This window comes from Varanus komodoensis, unplaced genomic scaffold (genome assembly GCF_004798865.1).
Source record: "Varanus komodoensis strain SLA01 unplaced genomic scaffold, ASM479886v1 scaffold38, whole genome shotgun sequence".
Lineage (NCBI taxonomy): Eukaryota > Metazoa > Chordata > Lepidosauria > Squamata > Varanidae > Varanus > Varanus komodoensis.
In genome coordinates, this window is record NW_025335909.1 from 5,272,777 (window position 1) to 5,297,795 (window position 25,019).

At 46.4% G+C, this 25,019-nt stretch overlaps 1 protein-coding gene across 1 annotated transcript in view; it reads right to left on the bottom strand.

Annotated features, from left to right (window-relative positions):
- TMEM132C (transmembrane protein 132C) overlaps window positions 1–25,019 on the bottom strand; it is a 105,095-nt gene that overhangs the window by 29,826 nt on the left and 50,250 nt on the right. Inside the window, exon 4 of the mRNA XM_044440944.1 lies at window positions 12,394–12,580. Within this exon, the coding sequence (XP_044296879.1) occupies window positions 12,394–12,580 (187 nt within the window). The remainder of the gene's footprint in view (window positions 1–12,393; window positions 12,581–25,019) is intronic.

Here is a 25,019-nt window from a genome sequence, read left to right on the forward strand (position 1 = left end):
GGCTTACGACGGCTTTCCCCTCTTTGTGCTTCTTGCCATTCAGAGAGCCTCACACTGTCCCACTTGGATACCTTTCCTGCCCAGACAGGGGAAGCCAAAGCTTTTATCCAGGAAAGAATAATCCTAAATGTATCAGGCCATCCATCCATCCTGCATGGAAGGAGAAGGAGAGCAGGTATGCATGAAACTAGTCCCAGTTCAGTCTGGAAAAGAAGGTTCCCAAGTTCCCCACATTTGGGACAAACAAAACTTGGGGTTTTATTTTGAAACCAAACATGGGAGAAACCAAAATGGACAGGTTCATCCATCCAAGCTGAGGGCTTTCGGTGTTCGTTCCTCCAGGTCTGAGTTGGAATCCCTGTATATTCAATCATGTTTGGGGTGCTGATTTTTTTTAAAAATCTACTTTTTCAAGAAATGATAGTCTCCCATCACCAACAAGGATAACAAGTGGCGGGCCCTTCTGTCTGGCCAACAAACTTGAACAAGAGGAGGGGAGTGGAGGAAAAGCAAGAGGAGGGTGGTGGTGAGCGATAAGCAGGCATGGGTTTCCCATGTGGGCCAGGCTGTTTTCCTTCTGCTTGAGCAGCAGTTGGTGGCTCTCCATCCTTAGGTCAAATGAGGGGACCAAAGGGATGGGATTTCCTTTCCCCCTTCCTCCTCCTTCTGTGCCCTTTTTGGAGGTGGGGTGAGTGGGCAGGTAGGGATGTGCCTGATCCTGCCTCATCTTGGAAGCTAAGTAGGGTCAGGCCTGGGCAGAAGGGGGATGGGTGACTTGAGTGTATGATTCTATGATTATTGCTGTCAACTGCCTAGAGAGCTTTGGCTACAGGCAGTATAAAAATGTAATAATCATAATAATAATCATAATAATCATAATAATAATGTGTTCCCCCTACAAATGCCCCACCACAAGTCAACAAATGCCCCAGTTTTCCCCTTGGTGCATGGTTCTTCCTGGCAATAGAGGGAATACGCTTTGGTGGCCCTCAGCAGACGCTCAGGAAGGGCACCAGGGCAGAGTCGGCCCAATATCTGTCAGCACAGGGGTTCTGATTTTGCTATTAGAGGAGCAACGGTCGAGAGAAGAGGTCCCGCGACCCCGTGGAAAGCTATGCACGTGTGGTGCAGCAGTGGATTAATACCCTCCTGCCAAATCTCCATACTACACCCGCTCTTAAGAGCCCGTGCTGTCCTGATTTGAGGTAACGTTTCTAATTTGGCCTTTCAGAAATGGCTCGCAGGATGCTGAAGCAGGAGTTTTGACCAAGCACACGAGATCCTATTGCCTGTGTAACCAAATTTAACTTGAGCTGGGGACAGGGCTTGCTGAAGAGAGATTATACTTACAGAAAGATGCTTGATTATATTTGCAGCAGCCTGCGTCATGCAACAATGCACAGCATGTTTGTAGAAAGATAATATGAAGCTAGCCTTCCCCCGTAAAAACAGCTTTTCGGTATTTAGAAAGCCCGTGGAGATGCCTTATTCTAGGTCAGCCTGTTTGTCTGTCTAGTCAAGTGTTTTCTTCTCTGGTTCCTTATAGCTTTTCAGGGTCTCAAGCAGAAAAGGGTCATTTCTATCACCAGCTACCTCAACATATCATGTGGCAAAACACATAATGTGTGTACCCCCTTTTTCTTTGGGTGGGAAGAAAAAACAAGAGCTCTCAATACCAGAAGAGACTGAATAAAGCAAATGGACTGCCAAATGTGAAGGGCAAACTTTACCAAGCCACCAACAGACTGGCTAAGTGGACAGATGTATACATCAGCAAAGCAAATCAGGGAAGGCAACTAGTGGAATGAAACCAGTACTACTACAGAGCACGCTGAATATGCTAGTCTTCTTATATGAACACAAAACAAACTAAAACAAAACTAATCAGTCTACACCTATCAGCCAAGTAAATGAGACCTCAGCAACAAGCAATGCGAATGGATGAAGATGAGGAGAATTTGGGTTCCAGGTCAGATTAAAATATGAACAAGGGGAAAAAGGGGAAAAACACCCCTCCCCGTGCTTTTCTTTTGCTCTGGATTTCTTTTGCTGAACAGTAGGTTGGACTATACAGTCTCCTAGAACCCTCCATCTCTGTGATGCTGTGACTTCTAGGAGTGTGAGACTCAGGAAATCTTGTCCTTATCTCTGAACTCTACCCTTAAAGCTCATTCTGACTTTTAAAAGATTTTTTCCCATACTTTCATTCATTCCCTTGTGAGCATTTCCCCACATGTACACATTAGCTGTGCACATTTGATACAGCACACGGTTCTTTCCCATTGATTAAAGAACACTTAAAAATATGCCATTTATTATAAAACACATTTTTTCAAATGTACCCAGTTTTAGAAGGCATTTGCTTGGGGTTGTTCCCCATGCAAAGACAGGCTCAACTGCAGCTTGTGATGGGTTCTGGGAGAGGAAACTGGGTAAATTTTGGTCACAAATGAACTGAAATGAATATTTCATACTTCTCGAGTGACTTTGTGCCTAGCTTGAAACAATGGCAAAGCGGTGTTTGTCTGAATGGGCCTTGGAAAATCTCAATGTGAACTGCTTAGACTCAAAGCACATTTGAGTTCTGATTATGCTGGAGGCAAGCAAAGGGTCTCCTTGCAGGTTTTCACTTTCCCGTAGTGAATTAACTCCAGCGACCGCTTCGAGGTAGGGCTTTGAAGCTACTGAGTAGTAAATCCAGCCATTGCCTTTTAGAACAGCTGCCATGGGAGCGGATGCCCTTTATTCCCAAACTGAAATATATATGATTGGTATTATGTCGCTGCATTTTTAATTTTGATTTTAAAAGGGACGCTGTACAAATAGCACAAGAAATATTGCCTCAATATGTGTGCTATTTCTATCTTCTCTATCCGTTTTTGTTTTTTTTTAAATCAAAATTAAAAATGCAACAGTATTATGTACTCAGCCCTATGGCGACAATCACTTATTTATTTGGCAATTTACTTAGCAGAGATGGCATAGGAGCTGTGATGGGCAAAGAACACCCCCTCCACCAAAACATGAATATTTTATCTGTCAACATACATTTTCACACACTGTCGAGGGGAATTCGGCTGTAATCAGCCAGTCTCCCATTGTGTGAAAAGGTAACTCTCCCACTTCCCATGCAGGGACTTTCTAATCCTTAGCAGGCTCAGGCGACATTCTTGTAAAACCAAGTTTCTAGTTCTCGAGGAGGAGGAGACAGTGGCCATTTTAGATGCTGTCTTTCACATGCCCAGATACACACATCCAATTACAGAAAGGATGGCTAACCAATATGGAAAACGTCACTTCAAACTGAAGTGTTCAGAAGTTTATGGAATGTCTTGCGACTCTTCTAGAGTGACTTTTTGTATTTATCTCTTTATTATTTTATTTGGGCTAAGTGAGGCTGAGGGAGAACCCATTAACAGGATCCAGGAAGCACCCTGTTGCAAAGGTTTTCTACATGGGGAAGCCAACGGCCTGCCTGGCTAGGTCCAAACTCCTGGGCTAGCCTAAAAAGCCATTCTACAATAGGTAAACTGGTGAGGTTAACAGATAAGTAACTTGGCTAAGAATCTCCATCCGAGGCAGAGCTGGGCTCTAACTCCCCAATGCCAAATCACATATTTGCTCCCACAAGGCACAGCAAACCACAGCGAACCACAGAAGACAATTTTGCCGATGCTGAGAGAGACACAAACACACACAGGCCAATACACAAACTACACTGCTTACAATGTCATCTGGGGACCGCACAGCAGTTTGTCGTGTGATTCGTGGACCAGCAACCTTGTGTCCGAAAACATTCATACTTCAGAAAAATGTGTGCAAATTGCTGCATGCATTTGGGAATATATGCACAAAATGCACACTTATTTTATGTGTTAAGAAAGAAAAGCAGCGGAGCTTGCAATCTGATACAGACATGAGGCAGAATGAGCCGCAGGGTAGAATTTGGACTTGGGCAAGCTTGTGTTTTGCGGACTTGCCCGGAAAAGCAGCACTTCAAACAGGCTGATGTGGTCCTGGCTGCCCTCGGGCTGCCCGTGGGAAGGATAGCAAAGGGCAGGTTACCTGCCCAAAATACCAACAGTTAGAAAGAAGTGGGGTTTGAGCCCCCCTGGACTGAGTCTTTAGACCCCACAGGTTTCAACATAAAGAGGAACTTATTCCCAACAGCGCCAGCCACCAGAAAGAAAATATGTTGTTTTCTAAAACATGAGGGGGTGGTACACCCCAACAGGTGCCAAGAAAGGCATCTAGGGGGAAAATGGGCACCTTGCTATTGAACTTGGGTCTAGATAATAAAGAACTGGATAGCCCAATGCTCTGACTTGGTATTCTTCCTTCTCTTTCTCCTCCTATATTTTTATTTTATACTGATAATTTTAATTTTGTATTTGTAAATCAATGTATTTTTTGTATTTTTATATGTAATGGTAATTTATTATGTACTATTGTATTTCAATGTATTTTATCATGTTGTAAGCCGCCCCGAGGTTTCGGCAAGGGGCGGCATAGAAATGTTAATAATAATAATAATAATAATAATAATAATAATAATAATAATAATATAAGACAGTTTCTAGGTAGTTGCATGACTGAGAAGTTCCCCCATCCCTTTCTATTTCATCACTTGCCATCTTCTACAATGTTTTTATGAACTTGAAGGCTCACAGGGAAGAGTGTTGTTAAATAAATATTTTAAAATAAGCCAAAGCCATGCCACGTGTGTGTGTGTGTGTGTATATATGCACAGTTGCATCAGAGGGTTTCTGGCTTGTTCTATCTATGTAGATTAACAGAATGGGACTTATTAATGGTGTGCCTGTCTCTTGTAACGGGAGGAATCCATCATCCAGACGCTTCTCCAGCTCTTCAATTTTTTAACACGGGAGGCCGCAGAACAGTGCCTCAGCACTTGGGCCTGTCTTTGTGGGTTTTATTTTTGTAGAAGCCCATTTTGGGGGAAGAAAAAAATGAGGAAGAAAAGAAACCTGAGGGAAAAGCCTGCATCTCCCAGCTCTCTGCCCTCCCATCTCAGCTTAATTTAGCCCATTTTGCAACTCTGCAGAGAGACATTACCACCAGCTCTTGCCTCATTTCAGAGGTCCATCTTTAATTTTTGATGAGCAGTAGTAATAACACGGGCATTTGATTGTGCAGTGGAAAGAAATCTGATGGTAAAGCAGAGATAAAATTTTCGGGAAAAGAGAGGGAGGTGTAGGAAGAAGGGGTGGATATGACCTGTTGTCCATTTGTTCCTTCAGCTCCCAGGGAAACTTCCGAGGATGACAAGGAACAAGCTGTACAAGGGTTTCTAGCCAATGGTCCCCATGGATACCTGATGGTGCTGGATTCAAGCTGTCTTTCAGGAAACTCAAGAACTTGTTCGAAATCCGAGCCCTATCTGATTCTTCTTCTGCATTAGGGGATACCCTTCCCTCATTGATGGTCTGCTCACACACCTACCAACACACAACACACACACAGCACTGACTTGCCATCACTCCTGGTCTTGCTCACGGTCCATGCAGCAGAGGAACCAGCAAGCTGGGTCACGAGCTGGAACGCGACCCTGGAGCATCCCTTGGCATTCTCTGCAGCGCAGGAAGCTGAGAAGCTCTCTTGATAGGCCCAAAGGAGCTGGAGCTAACTTTGAGGACCTCAGCTTGGGCACTGGGGAGGAGAAGTGTGATGGGAGCCTTTCCCAATGCAAGCACTGGGGGGCCTTGGCCTGCAATGTGTGGGCCGACTATGGCAAAGGGGCATGATGCACTCAGGCATGGGGAGTGAGAAGGGAGGCCTGGGGGTGGGCAGAATGGGCTCTAGTGTTCCTCTGGAGGAAGGACCACTCTTGAATGCCCTGCTGGCTTCTCCCGTGTTGCACTTCCCTCCCATTGGCTCTGCCAGCGAGGGCTGATGGGAACTGTAGGACAACACACCTGGAAAGCCACAAACCACTCTCCCTGCTCGAAATAGAAAACCGGCAGAGCAAGGAAGCGCTCAGAAGAAGTGCCTCTCCCAAGCAAACTATACCCAGGCACCATGAACAGCAGCTGAGGTCGTCCACCAAATGTCACCCTGAAGGCAGGCTTGGAGGGCAGAAACAAAGGGGGGGGGGTCCTCAGTGGCAGCCCCTTCAACTGTAGAATGATCTCACCTGTTCAGCACCAGGTTAAGGTGGCCCTCTCTGCCAAGACAGGTAAGGCGATTCAGAGCCAGGCATTTTTATAGTTTTAGTCATTCAATATCCTTTTAGCTGTAGAATGGTCTACATTTTAAAGTCTGTATGCAGAATAACGTTGCACTCTTATTGCATTAGGATCCTGTTTAAGGAATGGTTGTGAGCACCCAGAGAGCTTTGGCTATTGGGCAAATGAGAGAGAAATGAAATCAGCCCGTCATTTTCATCATCTCTCTCCTCGATCTGCATAATTCCCATTTGCGGGGAGCTATTTTGTCATTTTAAGATGACAGGTGAGCATTCAAAAGTGCTGCAGTTCGAAGTGCTAAGAGTTCTTTCTGCTACTTCAATTTGCTGCACATGGGAAGTCCAACCTTCCTGATTGGGGTGTGTGTGTGTGGGGGGGGGGATTTATTTGAATTCAACCCACGTTGCCACCCAATATAGCTAATCTCCATCTCGTTACAACCTCCCAGGACAATGAAGGAACAAGATACCTAAACATGCCAGTCCTGACACTCAGCATTCTGTAGATCAGCTCATCCACACTGCAGCATAACCATCTCTCACTAATAGAGGATTTCAGAAGGCTTACAAGGGTAATAAATTGCCACGTAAGAGCATTTATCGTTGTTTGGGGAGGTAACAAATCCTTGCAGAAGGGCAATCGACATGGATCAAGCGGGGAGGGGCAGTGGGAGGGAAGCCAGATTAGAATGAATGCCGCCAGCCCTTTCTCCTTCCCGTTCCACTGGCCAATGTTTCCTTTCCCTCCAGCTTGAGCGGCTGAAGCATTTTGCTGGGTGTTAACCCACAGCCCTGCTCAGTAGGATCTGGAGGGTGACATTTCTGTGGATTGCTAAGACAGGGAAGGTTTTAATCCTGCTGGCAAGATCTCTGGTTTAGCTCCAAGGCACATGCAGAGTGCTGGACTGGGACAGGGGTCGCCTGGGTTCTGGTCCTCACTTACCATGAACATCATTGGGTGACTCCAGGCCAGTATGATCCTCACCTAACCTACCTTACAGGGATGGTGTGTGGGCCACATGGAGAGAGGGAATAAGTGAGCTGCCTTGGGGTCCATGCAAGAGGAAGCAACGGGTGCAAAGCTTATAAAATAAATAAATAAATAAATAAATGTGATAGTATTGAGTCTGATTCATACCAAAATCACACTGTTTGCTTCTGTACATTTTACAAATCCAATAATGTAACCCTTTGAAAAGTGGAGTTTGAAAATTCCACCCCAAAAGAATCAATTTCACTCTTCAGCCAATGAGGGCAAAATGCATCATTTTTGAAAAAGCACACAGAAATGCAGAGTGTCCCACCAACCGAAAGACACATTTCCCCTGTTGGAACAACCAAACAAAAAGAGGCTGCAAACACAAAGAGGAGTGAACTGAAGCAAGCTTTGATGTGGAGCCTGGAGGATCTGGGAGGGTTCGAGCACACAGGAGTCTACCAACCCCAACCCTTAGCCTCAGTTTCTGAGCACAAGCCAATGGGGATGAAGCGTCTGAACTCGAAGGTGGGCACTCGTCACATGGGAAGTGGGAGGAGACACGGAGGTGACCTTTGCCTGCTGCTCTGCATTTTGATTGGACAACCATGCTTGGGTATCTGACAGAGAAGGGAGTTGGAGCACCAAGTCCCAGCTCTGAGGCCCTAGAGCACTCTTGGCTCTTGGAGCTGGGAATCTGACAAGCCCTCATACAATGCCTAAAGGCCACAGGACCACTTTCCCCAGGACTGTTTGTACCGCAGGGTCAGGCTTCTGGGAAAGACCGTGGCCTTGCCAGACCCCAGCAGGTCCTCAAGTGCTTCAGCAACAAGAGAAAGAGATGAAGAATCCACGAAAGAAACAAATTCCAGCTTTCTGATAAGGAAAACACGCCAGCGTAATGAAATGCAGTGAGTGAGCAGCAGGATGACAAATTCACTGGGACTCTGTTTGTAGGTACGCCGATGCATCTGTGAATTGCTTTTCAGCGTCACTTTGTCATCCGACACATGCTTCGCCTCGCTTGGCTTTGTGCTTTGCAATTCATTATCCAGGCAAATTTTCATCACCGAGGATGTTTGCCTCATGTGTCATTATGCAGGCCTTCGCGTGGCACTCAGAGGCGCGCGATGCTCACTTTGCAGTGGTGGGCAGAGAAGACAGAAGGAGTGTTCAGTTGCCCAGCTCGTCTGGATGCACCTTCGATGCATGGCGGGTGCGTGGCACCACCCAGGCCTTCATCCAGGGCATGGCGCATTGGTGTGGATGCCGCAAGAGGCAGGGATGGATGTTGGCATGGATGGCTTTGCAGTGGATTTAGACGAATTTGGAGAGGAGGGTAATTGAGATCTTCTAGTTCTGATGGCCCTCAGCACCAAGAGCAGTGCAACATTGCACACCTGTTGCCTGGGAGCATTAGTAGGAAGGTCCGGTTTAGGGGTATAAGAGTGTTTTCCTTCTATGGGAAAGCACACAAGTATGCGCCACCGAATGCTTTGACTGTGAGTGAGCCCACTTGCCTCTGGGAAATAGTCACAAGCTGTTGAACAGGTGCCCATGTTCTTCTTGATCCTGGTTCCAAGTTCTCTCCACACAGATGTCCTCAGCAGTGGAACCAGCCCTGTTTTAGTTGGTGGAGATGAGGAAAATTGTGTAAATTTGGGGCAGAGTGGTGCTGAAAATCTCCCACTTGATCCTGTTTTGCTTTCTGGAAGTTTTGAGTTCCTACGGAGTGAGGGACAGTTGCAGAGGCAAATTGGAATTGGGCCTGAGATCACAGCAGGGAAGAAGTTTGGAGTTGGGACGTGTGAGGAGTGGGAATCCATAGGATTCTCTAGGCTTGGCTCCCTGGACCCCTGTCTACTTTGTGGCAGCCCAGAATCTGAGTTCTTCTTGGCTCAGTTTGCATTGGAAGACCAGGTCAGGCACAAGAGGACACCTACAAATGCTTGGAGGGACGGATTCTAAGCTTTCAGCAGCTGAGCAATCCCAGACATCACCCAGCCCTTGGTCTGACCCCGCATGGTTCTTCTTAGGCTCTTCTTCTCCATTCCTATCAAGGTGGACTTTCCCACCATTGACCCTCAAAAAAGGGGATGGAAGGATGCAGAAGCAGAATGAAGGAATGACCCCCTCCCTTCCTGAGATCTCACAGCACTTTAAGGGTGAAAGAAGGAAGAAGCTGCCCCTGAATCAGATGCCTCCTCTTCCTGGCCTGCAGCAGAATCATAGAATGGTAGAGTTGGGAGGGGCCAAGATGGCCACTGGGTCCAGCTTCCTGTATCAATGCATTTGGCTTCTTTTTCCCAGGTGGAGGAATTGGCACTTGTCCCTGTTGAATTTCATTCTTTTGTATACTTGTTTCTTTTCATGTAGCTGCACATTTCCTGAAGGCCTCTGGCAATCCTATTTCCTGGCATCCTTCTAACTGGAAACACCAGAAGATTGACGCTTGGCCCGTCTGAATATATTGATCTGCTCTACCATCAACCCTCCTTCTTTGTCCATTTTTGCATTCCCACAACTGCTCCATCTTCTCTTCCCTTCTCCAGAAGTTGGAATGCTGCTGTATGTTCTGTGACATCACCAAGACCCATCCAAGGGAAGGGACAGAGGTAGGAACTGAAAGTTGCATGAACAATAGCCTGTGTTTAGCTGATGACACACAAGAGGTATGAGGCTTTGTTTTGTCTTCAGGACGGCACACCGAAACTCCACCAGCTGGTCATTAAGTTCTTCCCTGGGACTGCACGCTTGTCTTGATCTTTCTCCAGCAGGACTTTTAAGCAGTGCTTCTTATAAGCGGCAGCTTGACGACCAAGAGGTAAAGTGCTACTTAAGCTGAGTTTGCATCGGAAAAGACAGCGATTCCATAAGCCAGCTCAGCCGACAGCGCTCCCGCGGGCAACCTTACAGCTGCCGCAGCAGCATGAGCAAAAAATGTTGGACAAACTTCAGAACCGGCCGGCCTCAAGCTCCAGCCAGCCAGTTCCAGGCCCAGATGCTGTCGCATGCAAATGACATTACGGAGCGATGCTTTCCGATGTGGCTGCTGCCAAGTACCACAGCCACCATATGGACCCGCAGTTGCTGCCTTCTCCTGCCAGATCAGAGAGCAGAGAAGGCAGCGCAAGGGAGTGTTTCTCACCAGGTCTGAGGGACTGGCTGCAGTGCAAAAAGATTTCTGCACAACTTGTCAACAGAAACGGAACAAAGGCGCTGGAGGAGGTACGTAGAGCTGGGAAATTCTGACGGCTGCCTTTCCTTCTTTCCCGATCAGGGCTGGGCTTGTACCATTGCAAGATGTATTTATTTTATGCAAAGCATTTCTAAAGGCCTGTCCTCCTCGGTTTGAGGAAAGCCTGAGGCATTTTAACAGAAAGCCATAAACACAGTAAAATATCGCCATTCCAAGAAAATGAACAACAAACAAACAAACAACCAATAGCATGTATATCAATAAAATTAGGGGGGAAATCTAAAGTGAAAGAGTAACCTTCATCAGTAAAACTTGCTGGAACAGTACCTTTTACCAGCTGTCCAATGACCAGGATGCAGTGAATCAACCCAATTCCTCTGAAAATGAGATACTACACACAAGGCCCTGTTCAGGCCTCCCATCAACCTGTCCAGAAGCTGGGACATGGCCCAGGGTCTCAGGTGAGGTCTATAAGTTAAAGAAGTGTCAGATGGGAGGAAGTCGGTCCTCCAGTACAGAGGAAGGATGCTGGTACATGGCAGTTGCTGGGGAACATGGCTAGGAGACACCAGGATGATGGAGGACAGAACGTTTGCTGATCCAGCAGGGTGGTTCTGTTGGATGCTGTGCCACCGAGGGGCATTTACGGTGGAAGCCCAGAGCTACCCGGTATCACAGTGAGAGGAGGCTGTCTCCAGCAAAGAATTTCTCCCCCATCCAGGAATGGATGAACTGATGACATCTCATGGGGAACTCACCCTTTGCGGTGCCAGAATAGGCTAAAACATGAATCCCTGATGTACTGGGATGCTCTTTCCTCTTCCTTTCTTTTCCAATTGCAAAAAGGTTGCATCTACCTGCTAGAATTCAACCCCTTATTCCCGCTGCACCCCTCCTCCAGAGCCGCTGCAGTACGCATGACGATTCGAATAGCCCAGTCTGCCTAACAGTGACCTGCTCCCACAGAAACACAGGGGGCTCATTTTTAATACAGAATCGAGGGTATTTTGCTTTGCCGAATGCACAGAGCAGTTCTGAGTGGTTAGCAGATGGCAGCATCAAACTTTTCTTTTGACTCTCTCTCTGCTACTCTGAACAAGGAAATTGCCAGGCAATCAGCTAGGGAGGAGATTAACGTTCAAATGAGGAAGAAATAAAACGGAGGCTCGCTGGAGCTGCAGAGCAAGCGAAGAGAAAGCAGGGAACATCTCTTTATCTAGTCATATCCTGCTAGCAAAGCCTTTTTAAAAAATATAAAAATATAAAGGTTGGCTCGCTATCCACCTGGATTCCATTAGTTGCATGCCAAGCTTTATCACTAGATGCCGAAGAGAAACAGATGCACTCAGCATTCAGAAGGAGTTTCAAAGCCTGTTTTTCAGAATTTTCCCAGTAACTGTCCGAGTTCTCAGGTTTTTCCTCTCATTTTTGATCAAGTACTCAAGTTTCATTCATCAGATGACGGTCCATGGCTTAGGATGAGCATCAAATAATTGCTTATTTTATTTATTTATTTTTTCTAACTAGGGCAAAGCCAAACGGACTGGCAGGCTTACAAAATTGTTGATTTGGTGGTGTCAAAATAATCTTTCCCTTCTTCTCAGCTACCTTTGGCCACTCCCTACCTTCCTGAACAACCCCCTTTTTATTCTCCCAATATTTTAAGATTTGATTGTTTTAATTGGGGTTTTATTGTTGGTTGGAAATTTTATTAGGACACTGTGTTTTATTTTATTTTATATTGTCTTATTGTTAACCATCTGGAGACCATGGGAAGGGACAGTCTAGAAAAGTTTTAAATAAATAAAAAAGAAAGAAAGATCTCTTTCAGGTGGCTGTCCAGTTGCAGATCATGGCTGAGAGGATACTAGAACCTGGACCTCCCATTTCTCAGTCAAATGCTCCAACACAGTGCTCTGCTGAATGTATTTTGCTTCCCACTGGCTCTATAAATAACCCCTTCCAAGCTAAATCATGCAAGAACTAAAAGCCCCATTGAAAAGCCCTAGTTACCATTGCCAGTGGCACGATCCGCACGAGGTCCTTCTGGCAAATGAAGATTTCAGACAGGGTGGTGTCCGTCGTCCTCTTCCGGGGGTACTCCACCTGCCACGTGATCGGCTGTGTGCCCGAAAGGCTGCTGAAGCTGGCGATTTCGAAGTTCAACTGCACAACCTCACTGAATGCGATGCTGGAGCTTCTGGAAGGAAGGCCGGAAGAAGAAGGGTAGAAAAGGGATTATGATGAGCAGGTTACTCAAAAAGAAAGCCATCTTAAACAGGGATGAGCCTCTAATTCAAACACGTGAACTTTCTGCTCAAATTCACCAGGAGGGAACTGGAAATGTGGGGAATATTTTTGGAAGGGGGTTGGGTTTTTCTTTTGGAGAAGGGGCGATGCAGAATTATCTGGCCCATCCTGCAATGATGGTAATATTTTTCTTAAATGATTGCTCTTGTTATCAGCATCTTTCTTTCACCAATGGTTTCATTACAACCATTTCCAGTATCATTTGATGGCATTCTGAATAGGGGATAGCAGATCCCTGGGAGCTGCCTTTTTCCCCAGAATGCCCCAGTGTCATTCCTCATAACAAACCAACATAGCCAAAGTTAGATCAACCAACCCTTTCTGACTTCCTTGTTTTCCTGAACTTTAATGCATTGTGGGCAGAAAGCAGGCATGGATCAACCTTCAGATCTCAGGGAGCTTTGCAGTAGATAACCAGGTATTTCTAACTTCCAGATGTTTAACCACAACAACACCAACATGGCCGCCTAGCCCCAATGATACAGGTACTGCTTGGTTCTCTCCCCCCACCTCTCTCTCTCTCAGTTAATTTGTTTGCACTCTGTTTCCTTTAAATTCTTAGAACATTGGCCAAAAACATTTTAGCACATTTTTCAGGAAAGAACCCTCTTCTCTCTGCTACCCCAGCCTTTATTCTTTTTCCCTGTGCAAAGTTGGTCCGCTGCTTAGTATTCATTCAGTGTGGAATTCTCTTTCTGCAGACACTGAAGGCAAAACGGTATTGCTTCCACCAGTGATAGCAACAGTTTAAGGGCTTTAAAGCTTCTGAGAGAGGCTACAGTTAAGGGAAAAACAAAGAATAAAAACAAGACCATGGCTCTTCAGGAACTCTCAGGGAAGGCGTCTGGTTGTTGATTTTTTTTTAAAGTTTCCATTTCTGTAAGGTCGCTGGCATTATCAAAACAGGCCCTGAATTCACTCGGGATCATCGAGTGCTGTTGCAAACAGCAACAGATAAATCGGCCTGTTTGTGTTCCGCATCGCATTGTTGTCTCACATCTCTGTTCCAGATCTGTTCCTTCCACATTTCCACGTTATCTACTGTCTATTACTTTCAACAAAATCTGCATGAAAACTTGCCTTTAAATACTGCTAAAGTATACTTCTTCCAAAATCCAAAGGTTTAAATGCATTCTGAGATGCATCTTGAGTGAAAGGCTGAAGCCTTTGAAGGATTGTGGTCACCAGCTGATGCATTGATTAATTGCTGTGTGCTTTCCTACCAGCCAAAAATGTGCAGAAAATAATAACACTCCATCTGTTGATGAATGGCATTTGGTAGCCCGGGGAATTTTCTGCATGGTGAAATTTGCTAATTGGAGTGGGTGGGCAACAAATGGACTGGGAGGCCTAGATCTGGTTCAGAAAGGTCAAATTCCTGAAACCGCTTGACTTGGAAGACAATCTGTACAGCACTGGTCCAGCCACTGCTGGATCTTCTCCAACTAGTCCAACCTAAACTGCCACACAGCAAAACTGTTTCTGTTTTTTTTTTTTTCCTTGTCTTCTTATTGTTTGCACTGAAAGAAGAGACACTACCAAGAAAAACCCCGATAAAAACTGAGGAGGGAGGGAATAAGAGAGACCAAACAAGGGAAGGATGAGGATGAAAAGTCTGTTTCCCATTCAGCCTGTCTGGGCCTGCCCACCCACCCAGAACAGCAGCCTGGAATTAGCTCCCAGCTCAGACTAAGAGTCCTTCTGTCCTTATCTGCACCACCAAAGCTCAGGACTCCAGCCCAGATGCCAGGATTCTGACCACACCAAAGCCAGAGCTAGTTGGATTGAAGGCTCTCCAACCAGGAACCTGGAGGGTGACTGCAGGAGCCTGGCCTGCCTTCAGAGGCACGGACCCTGCCCACATCCCTGGTCCAGCAACAGTTCAGGAGAGGATCCATGGGGAGGAGGAAGGGTATATGAGGCCCCATGCTAGTGAGGTTCTTTCCAGATGGCTGGGAGGAAGTAGGTGGGAGCTCGGAGGTGGAATCCTGGAAAACCTGCAACCCCCCAGCTGATTTCAGGAGGCAATAAGACTCTGCCCTTAGTCATGGGAAGAGGATTAGGATATCATCCCTGACTCCCATTTTGAATGGTCATTATGCTTCTTTTGATTACATGTAAGTTTAAGTGGATTTCATGGGCTTAGGACAGATTTGCATCTCATTGCAATTTAACCGTACCTTTTCACATCCTCCCACCCCATCAGCCAACCTCTGCACTCCTGGGCATATTGATAGAGGCCTGCCAATGGAAGAGAAAACTTCAAGTATTTGCAAAGCGGGATTCCATCCATGAAAGCATGTGCCCAGTAAACGTGGGAGCCTTTAAAGGGCTACAGCTGTCTTTGTTGGACTCTCTGCAACAGGCTAAGCTCTTCAAGTGCTTTGATTTCAAGGGCTCCGTGGAATAACTGAAAATGGTCCTGTAGGGGTTTTTCATAAGTTGCATTTGTGAGTGCAAGTTTTTGAAATAAGATTTCTTGGTCTTTTGGAGACAATTCATAAACACTTATAGACATCTCCCTCTTTCTCTCTTATTCTGGCAGTGCCCTGGATGCTGCAAGTTATAATCTCACTGTAATTGCCTCTCTCTCAGTTTGTAATTGCCTGCTTATAGAGAAGTGATTTTTTTAAAAAAAATGAAATTAAACAAAGCCATTGCAGTCTGGCTGTGCATATTCAGTGGATTATATTTTATTTATGGCATAGCTGGGTAGAGCTGGGACCCAGCAGGTTCCAGAAACTGATACCCAACGGGCAACGGCACAAGGCGATAGAATGCTGGTCTACAGGGGTTTGCTCAGCCTGGAACTTCAGGACCCCGGAGAGCTCCTAAGGAGGGCTGAAGTTGCTCTGCCCAAGCCCAAAGCTCTTTCTCTTCCCAAACTGGCGGGAAGGCAGCCAGATCTCCCAGCTCCAACTCCAGCATTCTGTCCATCGCAACACACTGGCTCTCGGCAGTTCCACAGGAGCAGTATCAGGCAGCGACATAAGTTTCCAGAATGAAGTGACATAAGATCCCAGATGAACCCTGCCCTTGGAGAAATTGGCTGAAGTACCGCAGTTTCAGCTCAGCCAGAATTTGGCTTGGGCAGGCTGGCAGCTGTGGAGAGATGTGCACTAGCAGGCATGAACTGACTTTCAGGGTGGACAACTGTGTCGTATTTCAGCAATGGCTGCGTTCGCTGTGAGGAAGCTGGGCTTTGCTTTCCCGCAGCTTCAGATGCTGCCCATGATGGTTGCTTTCTCGTCTGTAAGATGCACCCTTACTGGGCACTGCTGGACTGCTTTTTAGAGGGCAAAGCTGTCGATTTTGCGTCCTCATTTTCCTGACTGCAGCTTTAGTTTTGTTTAATTCTGCATCCACAAGTAACTTTTGTTTTTTTAAAAATGTCATTTTTTAATGTGTGTGTTGTTGGACACTCTTTCTTGCATTTCCGCCCCTTTAGCTATGCACGCATCTTTTGTAATCCATTTTCCCCAATAATAATGCTTTTTTTGTGCATGATTATCATGGTAGTATTTGGTTTGAAGAGCATTTTTCACTTGAAGGAGCCATTTTGCCTCATCCAAAGTGGGACAGATAAAAAAGACAGGTGGGGAGGGAAAGAGAGAGAGAAATCTGTGAATCTATGGGAACGATCCTCATTGCTCATCATTTCAACAGAGTCTGAAGTGAGTGACAGAAAGAGTTAAACACTAGACGGGGGCCAATATTTCTCCCTCCACCTCCCCAATCTGCATAACATTGTAAGAACGCAAGAGACTGGGGCAGATGGAAATTCAGCAGTCAGTATCTGAACTAAGAGCCTGAATGTTTTTTTATACTGTGGTGCAGGGTGTGTGTTGGGGGGTGGGTGAGCAGCTACACTCCCCCCCCCCCAAATCCTGTAATTATTGATGCATTTTACTGGGAAGTGCAAAGATATTTGTGAGAAGCCAAAGAACTGAGAACATTGGAGGTGTAAATGGAGTGGACTCTTTTTAGATACATGACTGGAAATGGGGATCAGAAGAGACACAGAGAATGTGCTCCAAGTTGGGGGCTGTGAAATCAAAGCACCCCCCCCCCCCCGCAGTCTTCACACCATCCTTTGCAGGGACTCAGGCAGAGGTGGGTCACTAAGCCCTGCAACCTGATCTTCTGAGCTGGAGTTTGATTTCAATAACTCAGAACCTGGATATGCCATTCCGCCTGATGAAAAATAATTTGAAAAACAAGAGCAGATCAAAGGGTTCAAAACAGATTCAACAAATCCACCACTGCTTGGTTCAGGAAGGCGTCTTGAAATAACAGTGTTCTCAGGGGGGGCTCCAGGGAAAGTTGTCCCCAACCCCAAAGGGTCTTCTCCAGGTGGACTCCAGACAGGTCCCAGGCCTAGGAGACCTCACCAGGAGAGTATCCCCTGAAAACATCAGTGTCTGAGCAGATAAGTAGAGAAAGCCACTCTCTCAAATTTAGATTTATAGGGTGGTCGCGAAATTTCACTATGCATGTGGCAATGGCAAGCATGAATTGAGTGTGGAAACACAAGAACATCAGCTTGGCAACCAAGTGCAGATTTGTCCGTGTGACCAATTTTTCCTATTGCAACCTACGGTTGTGAAAGTTGGACAGTGAAGAGGTTAGGCCAGAGGAAGATGGACCCGTTTGAGCCGTGGTGTTGGCGGAGGCTCCTGGGCATTCCATGGACAGCAGGAGTCACAAACAAGCAGGTGCTGGAGCTTGTTCGATATTAAATGAGATGTGCCCCTGGACCACAAGATAACAAAGCTGAGACTCGTGTATTTTGGCCACGTCAGGCGATCAAGCTCATTAGGAAAAGAGATAATGTTTTGACTGCTCAGAGGCAAGAGAAAACCTGGTCTCCAAAGAGCAAGGTGGTGAGACGCCATCAAAGAAGGTCCATAGTTCAGCTGAAACAGGTGGCTCTGGATCAGAAAGTGTGGCAAGACGTGGCGCATGGGATTGTTTACAGTCGACTAAACAGCTGAACAACAACAGAGTACTAGCAAGACCTTAAAGGTGGCCCAGGGGTGAGTAGGCAGCCAGTGCTGTTTCCTTAGCAAAAGAAGGCCCAGGATCAAACCAGGAAGCTCCAAAATGGAAAGCAAGTGCCGTCACTGAGAGTCAAGAATGAAGGAAGTTGTCCTTGGTGTGTGTTTCAAGGCCGGGGAGACTCGGACTCTTCGGAAAGGGAGGAGCCCTGGGAAACAGGGCCTCTGGATTCCAAGATGAAAAAGGTGGGAGGGTTTATCTCAGGTGGACCCTGAGAATAGCCACAGTCTGCAGCTTCTGGGAGAAGGCAAGCACCAGGATCCCCAGGGCCCAGACAAGCCTGGCACTATCCTTGACCCCATGACACAGTGCCGGGAGAGAAGAGCTGGCCAAGCAGAGGGGCAGCCTGCAGCTGAGAGGCTGGCCCACTTCCAGAGGTCCCTGGGGTGCTCAACAGAGGCTTCTTGGAGGTAGTTTCTAGCTCTGTGCATGCTCAGACTCTCTGCTGATTATGCTTTGCTGGGTGTACACGAGAGAATGAAGAGCGTTTGCCAAGGAATGCCTGTTTCTTTGAAAGGGCAAAGGAAGAAACCAAGCCCTTCACACAGAGCCCCGCTCCCTGACTTCCACTGAGGCATTGCCCCTCCGTGCTTCCTTTGCCGGGCAGCAGAAAACATTCTTTCTGATCAGCTTGGAAGAGAAGGAAGCAAAGGATCTGGGACCTTCTGCATTACAAAAATGTGCTTTGCCATTGTCTAATCGTCTTGAGGAAAGCTACTACTGGATTTGCCAGCAACTTCAGCACATTTTTTGAAGCACGGGCTGTTATCTCCTTCTCTATCCAGAGATTTTCATAAAATGTCAACTTGTGTATGGGAGAAGGAGGATGCGTTGCTAGTTATATCCCCCTCCCTGTTGATAAAAGCCTTGTGGAAGTCAGTGTTAACATTGACAAGAGACGGGGAAGAGTGGACACCGTGTCAAAGCTCAGATCTTTCTAAGCATGCAGCTCCTTGCTGACTTTCCATCAATACACTTCTTGATGTACTTCTCCAAAGCTCCGGTTTGAGGAGTTATTTGACATTTATGTCAAAACTAAATTCCATAAAAGGTCAGAACAGGGCTTAAACATTACTACTTGCGCAAACAACAACAATACACGTGCACCCGTCGCTCACTGCAAACACAAATCAAACAGAAAGACTGCTGAACTTTATCTGTTGCAGGAGATCATCCATTTCTTCTGAAGGCCAAGAAATAGGTTTACGCTATCTCCTCATCCCAGCCTTCCCCAGTCTCGCAGCCCGCACATGCCAATGCCTATCATCCACAGCTTCTGGCCATGATGGCTGGTTGGCTGATGGGTCCTGTATCTAACCTGGAGAGACCCTGGTGACTTTCACAGTGTGTTGCTTCTTAAGACCATCACGTTTTTAAACGATTCCCAGGTAAGGACACATCCTAGGTGGGCTGCACTGGCCCCCAAGCCTTGAAGTTCAACACCTCCATTATATATTCAGTAAGAATACAGTTTGTGGCTGTGTTAAACACCAGAACTAGCCCCAGCTCTCATCTGGATTTCTCTTAACATAATATCTTGCATCAGAGCTTTCTACAAATTGATGGTCCTTGCCAGAACGGATACGCATGTCCTGCCATAGAGAAGGATTTGCTATTTATCAGACTAAGAGCCAACAAATTAGGTGTGGGGGAGCTCAAGGAGCCCCATACAACCATAGCAGGATTCATCACCTCTTCACGTCTCAATATGGAGATGCATTCAATATCTTCCTCCTACATCTAACTTTTATGATCTGGTGGTGAATGGGAAGCAATGAAGTTTCTCTCAGGCAGCTGTGTAAGCAATTCGTATTTAACTGGAGGACAATGAAAAATTAATCTCAACTGAATGTAACTAAGTTTTTCAGAGAAACAGCAAAACCACTCAGACATTATCATCTTCAACAGATGTTTGCTGACTGCCTTCATTTACAAAATCACCTGTCATGTTTTACTGTTTCCTCCAGGAAAACAAAACAACCCCCTCCCCACTCAAAAAATCAGCACTCTGGGCCGTCTGCTGGAGTTAATAAAACATTCCCCATACAAATAGGATATTAAAAGAGCTTTTGACATGTCGCCATGGCAGTTAGCTGGGATGACTGAAGTACAACGCTCAGGAGATATTCTCCCTTTTGTTGATTGCAGTTCGATATTCTTAACTACAGATGGAAAGTTCAAAAGAGCCTCAAGCAGTTAAAAGACTGTTATATTTTCTTGTATGCACTTCATTCTTTTTTCTGAAGATCTGTTTCTTCTTTTGGAGAATGTGAGATGACATTTGTCATGTCTGCAAAGTCATTTTCTTACAGGGGAATGACAACAAAAATAAATGCTTATGGTACAAAGGAAATTGATCAGGAGCAAAGGGCCAGGGCAGTGCATATCTACAGCCACAAGAAAAGTGCAGCGGAAGAGGAATATAATTTTTAAAGAATTCACTGGCCTCTTCTCCCTTCCAGGGGAATAAGCTTTGCTCAAGCCAGGAATATAGGATGCTAAGCCTGGAACTGATATTCCATGCAGCTCAGCTCTGCATGCAGGAATTCTGGATTTCTGAGCACTGGGAACAAGCGTTGCTCCTATGGAAAGCACACCTGTGCAAAATTGTGCAGGAGCAGCAGAGCATCGCATGGGCAAGAGATGGCCATGGGTGTCCTGCACCCCCTGACCTTTTCTGAGCCATCCCCTCCCACTGAAATTTGGTGGTACAAGGACTAAGTTCCCCTTATTTTTAATGGTTTGCCCTGTGGTGTATTGTCAAAATTAGGTGGTGCAGTTTCCCATCAGCAAAAGAGAATCTCAAAAGAAAAAAAAATCTTTATTTTGCTGTTGTGCTGCTGAATTTCAGCAGCAAACTCAGTGGCACAGCAGCAGAAGGGGCAGGGCTGTATTTTCTCGTGGGTAAGGATTGCTCCTAGACCTTGAGAATATCCCCACATTTGATGCAGACAGACTTAGAATGCATCAAGCGTTCTCTAAAATTATGTCCGCCCTGCTTTTTTCAGCCATTGTAAGTTCGTTTATTTATGCATTACCATCTCACGGGGTTGCTCTAAGGATAAAATGAAGGAGGTTTACTTGAGCTGGTTTGGGTCCTTTGAAAGAGCGGGGGAAAGTGGGGTATGCATGCAATACCTACAGATGTATATAATCCCCCTCCACCCCACATACCCCAGAGTGAAAACACAGAAAGAGGAAAAGCGCCATACCATACCGATAACATATAAATGATCCCCCACCCACTCCACTGGAATGCCTTCCTGAAAAACCAAGCTTTGCTCAAAAGCCGAAAGCCATGAAGTGCTATGGTGAGCCTCAACTGGGAGGACTTTCCCCAGAATCTATGCCACCACTGAAAAGGCCCTGCTTCTCATCGCTACCTGCTAGGCATCACTCAGCTGTAGACTCTGGAGCCAGACCTCGGAGGATAAATTGGGCACGTGAAGAACAAATGGTTTCTCTTTCTTGACAGTTAGTTACATGAGCTATTCCAACCTACGAAGGATTGTTAGCTAACACCACGATACTACACAACCAGTCCAAAGTGGCAATGTCTTTGCAGGAAAGTCGTGGAAGTTGCCATGGTGTTTCTCCCACCAAATACAGCAAAGGGATATTTTGGCACCTGAAGGCAAGTCTATTCATTCCCAAATAATTCATTGGCCGGGGTGGTCTGTGTCCGCAAAAGCTTATGCCAGGAGATCTGCGTTTGTCCTGAAGGCACCACAAGGCTCTCCCTTGTTTTTGCAGTGAAACAAAGCCAACTAAGAGTGAGGGCAAGCAAATGTAAACAACTCAGCATTTTCACTGGCTGGCCTGAAAACGTTCTAGAAAAGGATCACGTCTTCTGCCTGAAGCCCAAAATTGTTCCAAAAGCAACCGAGTGTTTCGCCTGAGCCGTTGTTCTCAAGCCTGCTTTACATCACACAAGGTCATGTCCTCCTTTAGCACTGAGGAAACAAATCAAAGGCTGCTCCACAATCGTGACTCTGCCGTGGCGTTTGGTTCTCCACTCACATTACATCAAGCGATCAATATTCAGTTTAGAAATAATTGATAGGATGGTGCATCAGGCGCATGCCAAGGATGAAGCCCCAGACCATAGAAATAACCTTAAGGCCTTTTATAAGGTGGAGAATCTTCTTCTGAGGTGGGAAATAATTCCTACCGGAGGAGAAATTCTGACAAATCGCATTAAGTTGTCAAAAATCTACACACAGATGCCTGCCACCGACGGGCTCTTCCGTATGGATTTTAACGAGGGCGGCATGCCGTGTCCTTCAATGGCTTGTCAGGGCAGACAACATGCAAGAATCAGGGGACAGAAAATTCTCAGGGTGCCGTAAAAAGTGGAGATCGCATCTCTTTGTGTGTCAAGACGAGGGAAGGCTGGATCTGTCCTTCAAGATTCATGAGACGCGTCTTCTGCCCCACTTGCACAAGAAGGGGCAATGAACATGAAAGGAGCCCATATGGAAATCCAGACACTTTGGGGTGTGCATTTTCCACCCCTCTTTTCAACATGCATACTTCTATTATGTAATCGTGGGTTAGTGTGCACTTTTCGGAATACGTGTATTGATTATTACATATATACCTCCCTTTTTTCCTTCTGCAAGGCACCCAAGCAGTTTACAAAATCCCCCACCTCTTCATTTTATCCTCACAATGAGCCTGTGAGGTAGGTCAGGTGGAAAGCTCAGGACTGGGGGGCTAAAGCTGGGTCACCTGAGTCCCAGGACAATGCTTTCACCACTATACCATACTGCCTCTGTTATGCACACTTTCCCTTAACTGGCACATTTCTTTGTGCATTTTTCCCTGCCGATCCATGATGCCAATTTTGAAAGTGCAGATTTTGAGACAGGACTGTGTCTCAGCTCCTGTCCTAGTCCAGGAGTTACAAGCTTGCTAAATTCACATTAAAAATTCAGCATGGTGAGTTTTTAATGAGTAAACTCAGCCCTCCCATGCCAGGAGCTGTTGCGGTGGAACAGGAAGTCACAGTTCTTGCTATAGAGCTGCTCCATGGGGTAAACTGCAGAACTGTGGTCTCTGGGCATTTTCAGCTCCAGATGGGCTTCCTTCCACCCTCCCAGCTGTTGGACCCTCCTAGGCAGGAAGGAACGGAATAAGCTTTGCATGACCGACAACCATGTTCCTGGATCCAGTTCATGGAAACCAGATACACACGGACCATTGGCACTGGGTTGAAAGGAAAACCAGGGAAGGAGAAACAGGATGATTGTCTGGAAAATGGATCAACTCCAGGCTGCAACTTTCTGTGGCAGGTCTCATGCTGCAGTGGAATTTGCGCTTTCCCCCGGACTGCTGCAGAGTGAGGGGAGGGCTTCAGAGCCCCGTCTCTGAACACTCTCCTCTTGTTCATTGCTGCCAGTTCAGACTTCTAGGTTAGGCAGTTAGGATTTTAAAATTTCTTCTTCTTTCTTCTTACTCCAGCATGCACCCATTTCCCAAGACCTGCACTGACTCTCATTAGGTCCTTACATGCAGGGAGATGTGCCATTCCAATTCCAAAGGGAATCGCAGCCCCACGGCACCGGAAAGACAGCCGGCTGAAATGGATGCCGAGCCAGCAGCACGCCGGGCTCCGTTCAACTACCCATTTCCTCTGAGTCCCAAAATTAAAGCAGTGATGGATGAGCTGCCCGTACCACTTATTTGGCTGGGCTTCATGATGCGACGGCACAAAAAAATATTGAGCCTGGGGCTGAAATCCAGCAAAGCACAATAAGGACCGCCAGTGAGCATCTGCGTCACATCCTGGGGAGCATCGGAGTTATGAAATTGTACAGGTGATGGATGTGGGACTGCAGTGAAGCTGAAGGACTGCTCTGTTTCCTCTCCTCCCGCCTCGCACCCCATGCCAGATCCACTGGGAACATAGCTCAGAAGCTGATTCAAAGTTATGAGAAAGTGTCTTCTTGGGCTCTTCACTTCCCCCTTCCCACTATGAACATTCCTGCTTCAGTGTGTCCCTCCTGCCCAACCACCCATTCGTAGATCTCTCATGACCCATGTGAGTTCACAGCTCCTGCTTCCATGTCTACCATTATGGGGGCAGAGTACAAGGCAGGCCGGATTGTAGCTTTCCAGTGCCATATGGCGCTATATACCTAGCAAGGAGCAGAACAATTCCCTCTTCACAGAGCCCATGTTGCTTGATTAATACCTTGCTCAGGTTTTACAGGAGGCAACAAAATATGGTCCACCTCAGCGGGTCCCAGAAGTGTGACAAACCAGCCCCCCAGGGTGCCGTTGAGTCTCGAAAGACAACACAGACAAGAGCCAGATGCAAAGTTAAGACACGAGAGGCAAGCGATCGATCTTGCTGTCACGAGTTCTGGAAGCAAATGGAACAACAGAGCTGTGTCTTTGGAGAAGTGCCCTGACGTTCTTTGGAATGGGCACACATACCCAAGCCTTACTGGAGCTTGGGAAATTCAATCAGCCTGTCCACCACTGTTTTTGACTTTCCAAATGTCCTGAGGAGTCGCTGGGGTGAGGTGTATGTGGAAGCTGCAAATGGGCACCAAAGTAAATGGTACTGAGGCGTACACGGTGGCAAACAATAGTGATTGACATCTTCCACAAATCCTTTAAGAAAGAGACGCTTGGCTATTCGGCAGTATAAAAATTATATATATTCATCCTCAAAAGGCAAACACTGCTCACCAAAACACCCAAGACAGAACCTTCACATTGGCTGCCCAAATCCACTTTATGTGAAACACGCTTGCTCCTGAGAAACTTCTCTTAGATGTCCCCCGGGAAGCGCCATTTCCTAGGGCTCCCACCAAGGAATCATGTCCTCTGGGCAGTTCCGAAATTAGTCTCAACATGTCGGGCGGACATTGCTTGTGTGGGTCTGTGAGAAGAATGCTCTGTGCAATGCCTGCCAGATACCCTAGAGGTCACTCTAACAACCTTCAAGAGCTTGAAACAGGCTAAGCGAATGGATCACTAATCAAATCAATTTCCTCCCAGAAAATGGATTTGGAATTGAAAGGGAAGGATGAGTTGAGCATGATTGGTATTGTTAAACCAGGACATCAAGTTGATGAATAACAGCCATTACGCCGCATTGTACAAGACGGAACTGTAAAACTGGAGGCGTTGCCTGCGCAGAAGATTGGGGTTAACAAGGAGAATATATAGATCTCAGCATGTAGGAGTGGAAGCAAGGACTGGGATGTATTCCAGAGATTTGCTAGAAGCTTTCACCTTGATAGGTATGTATGTACACA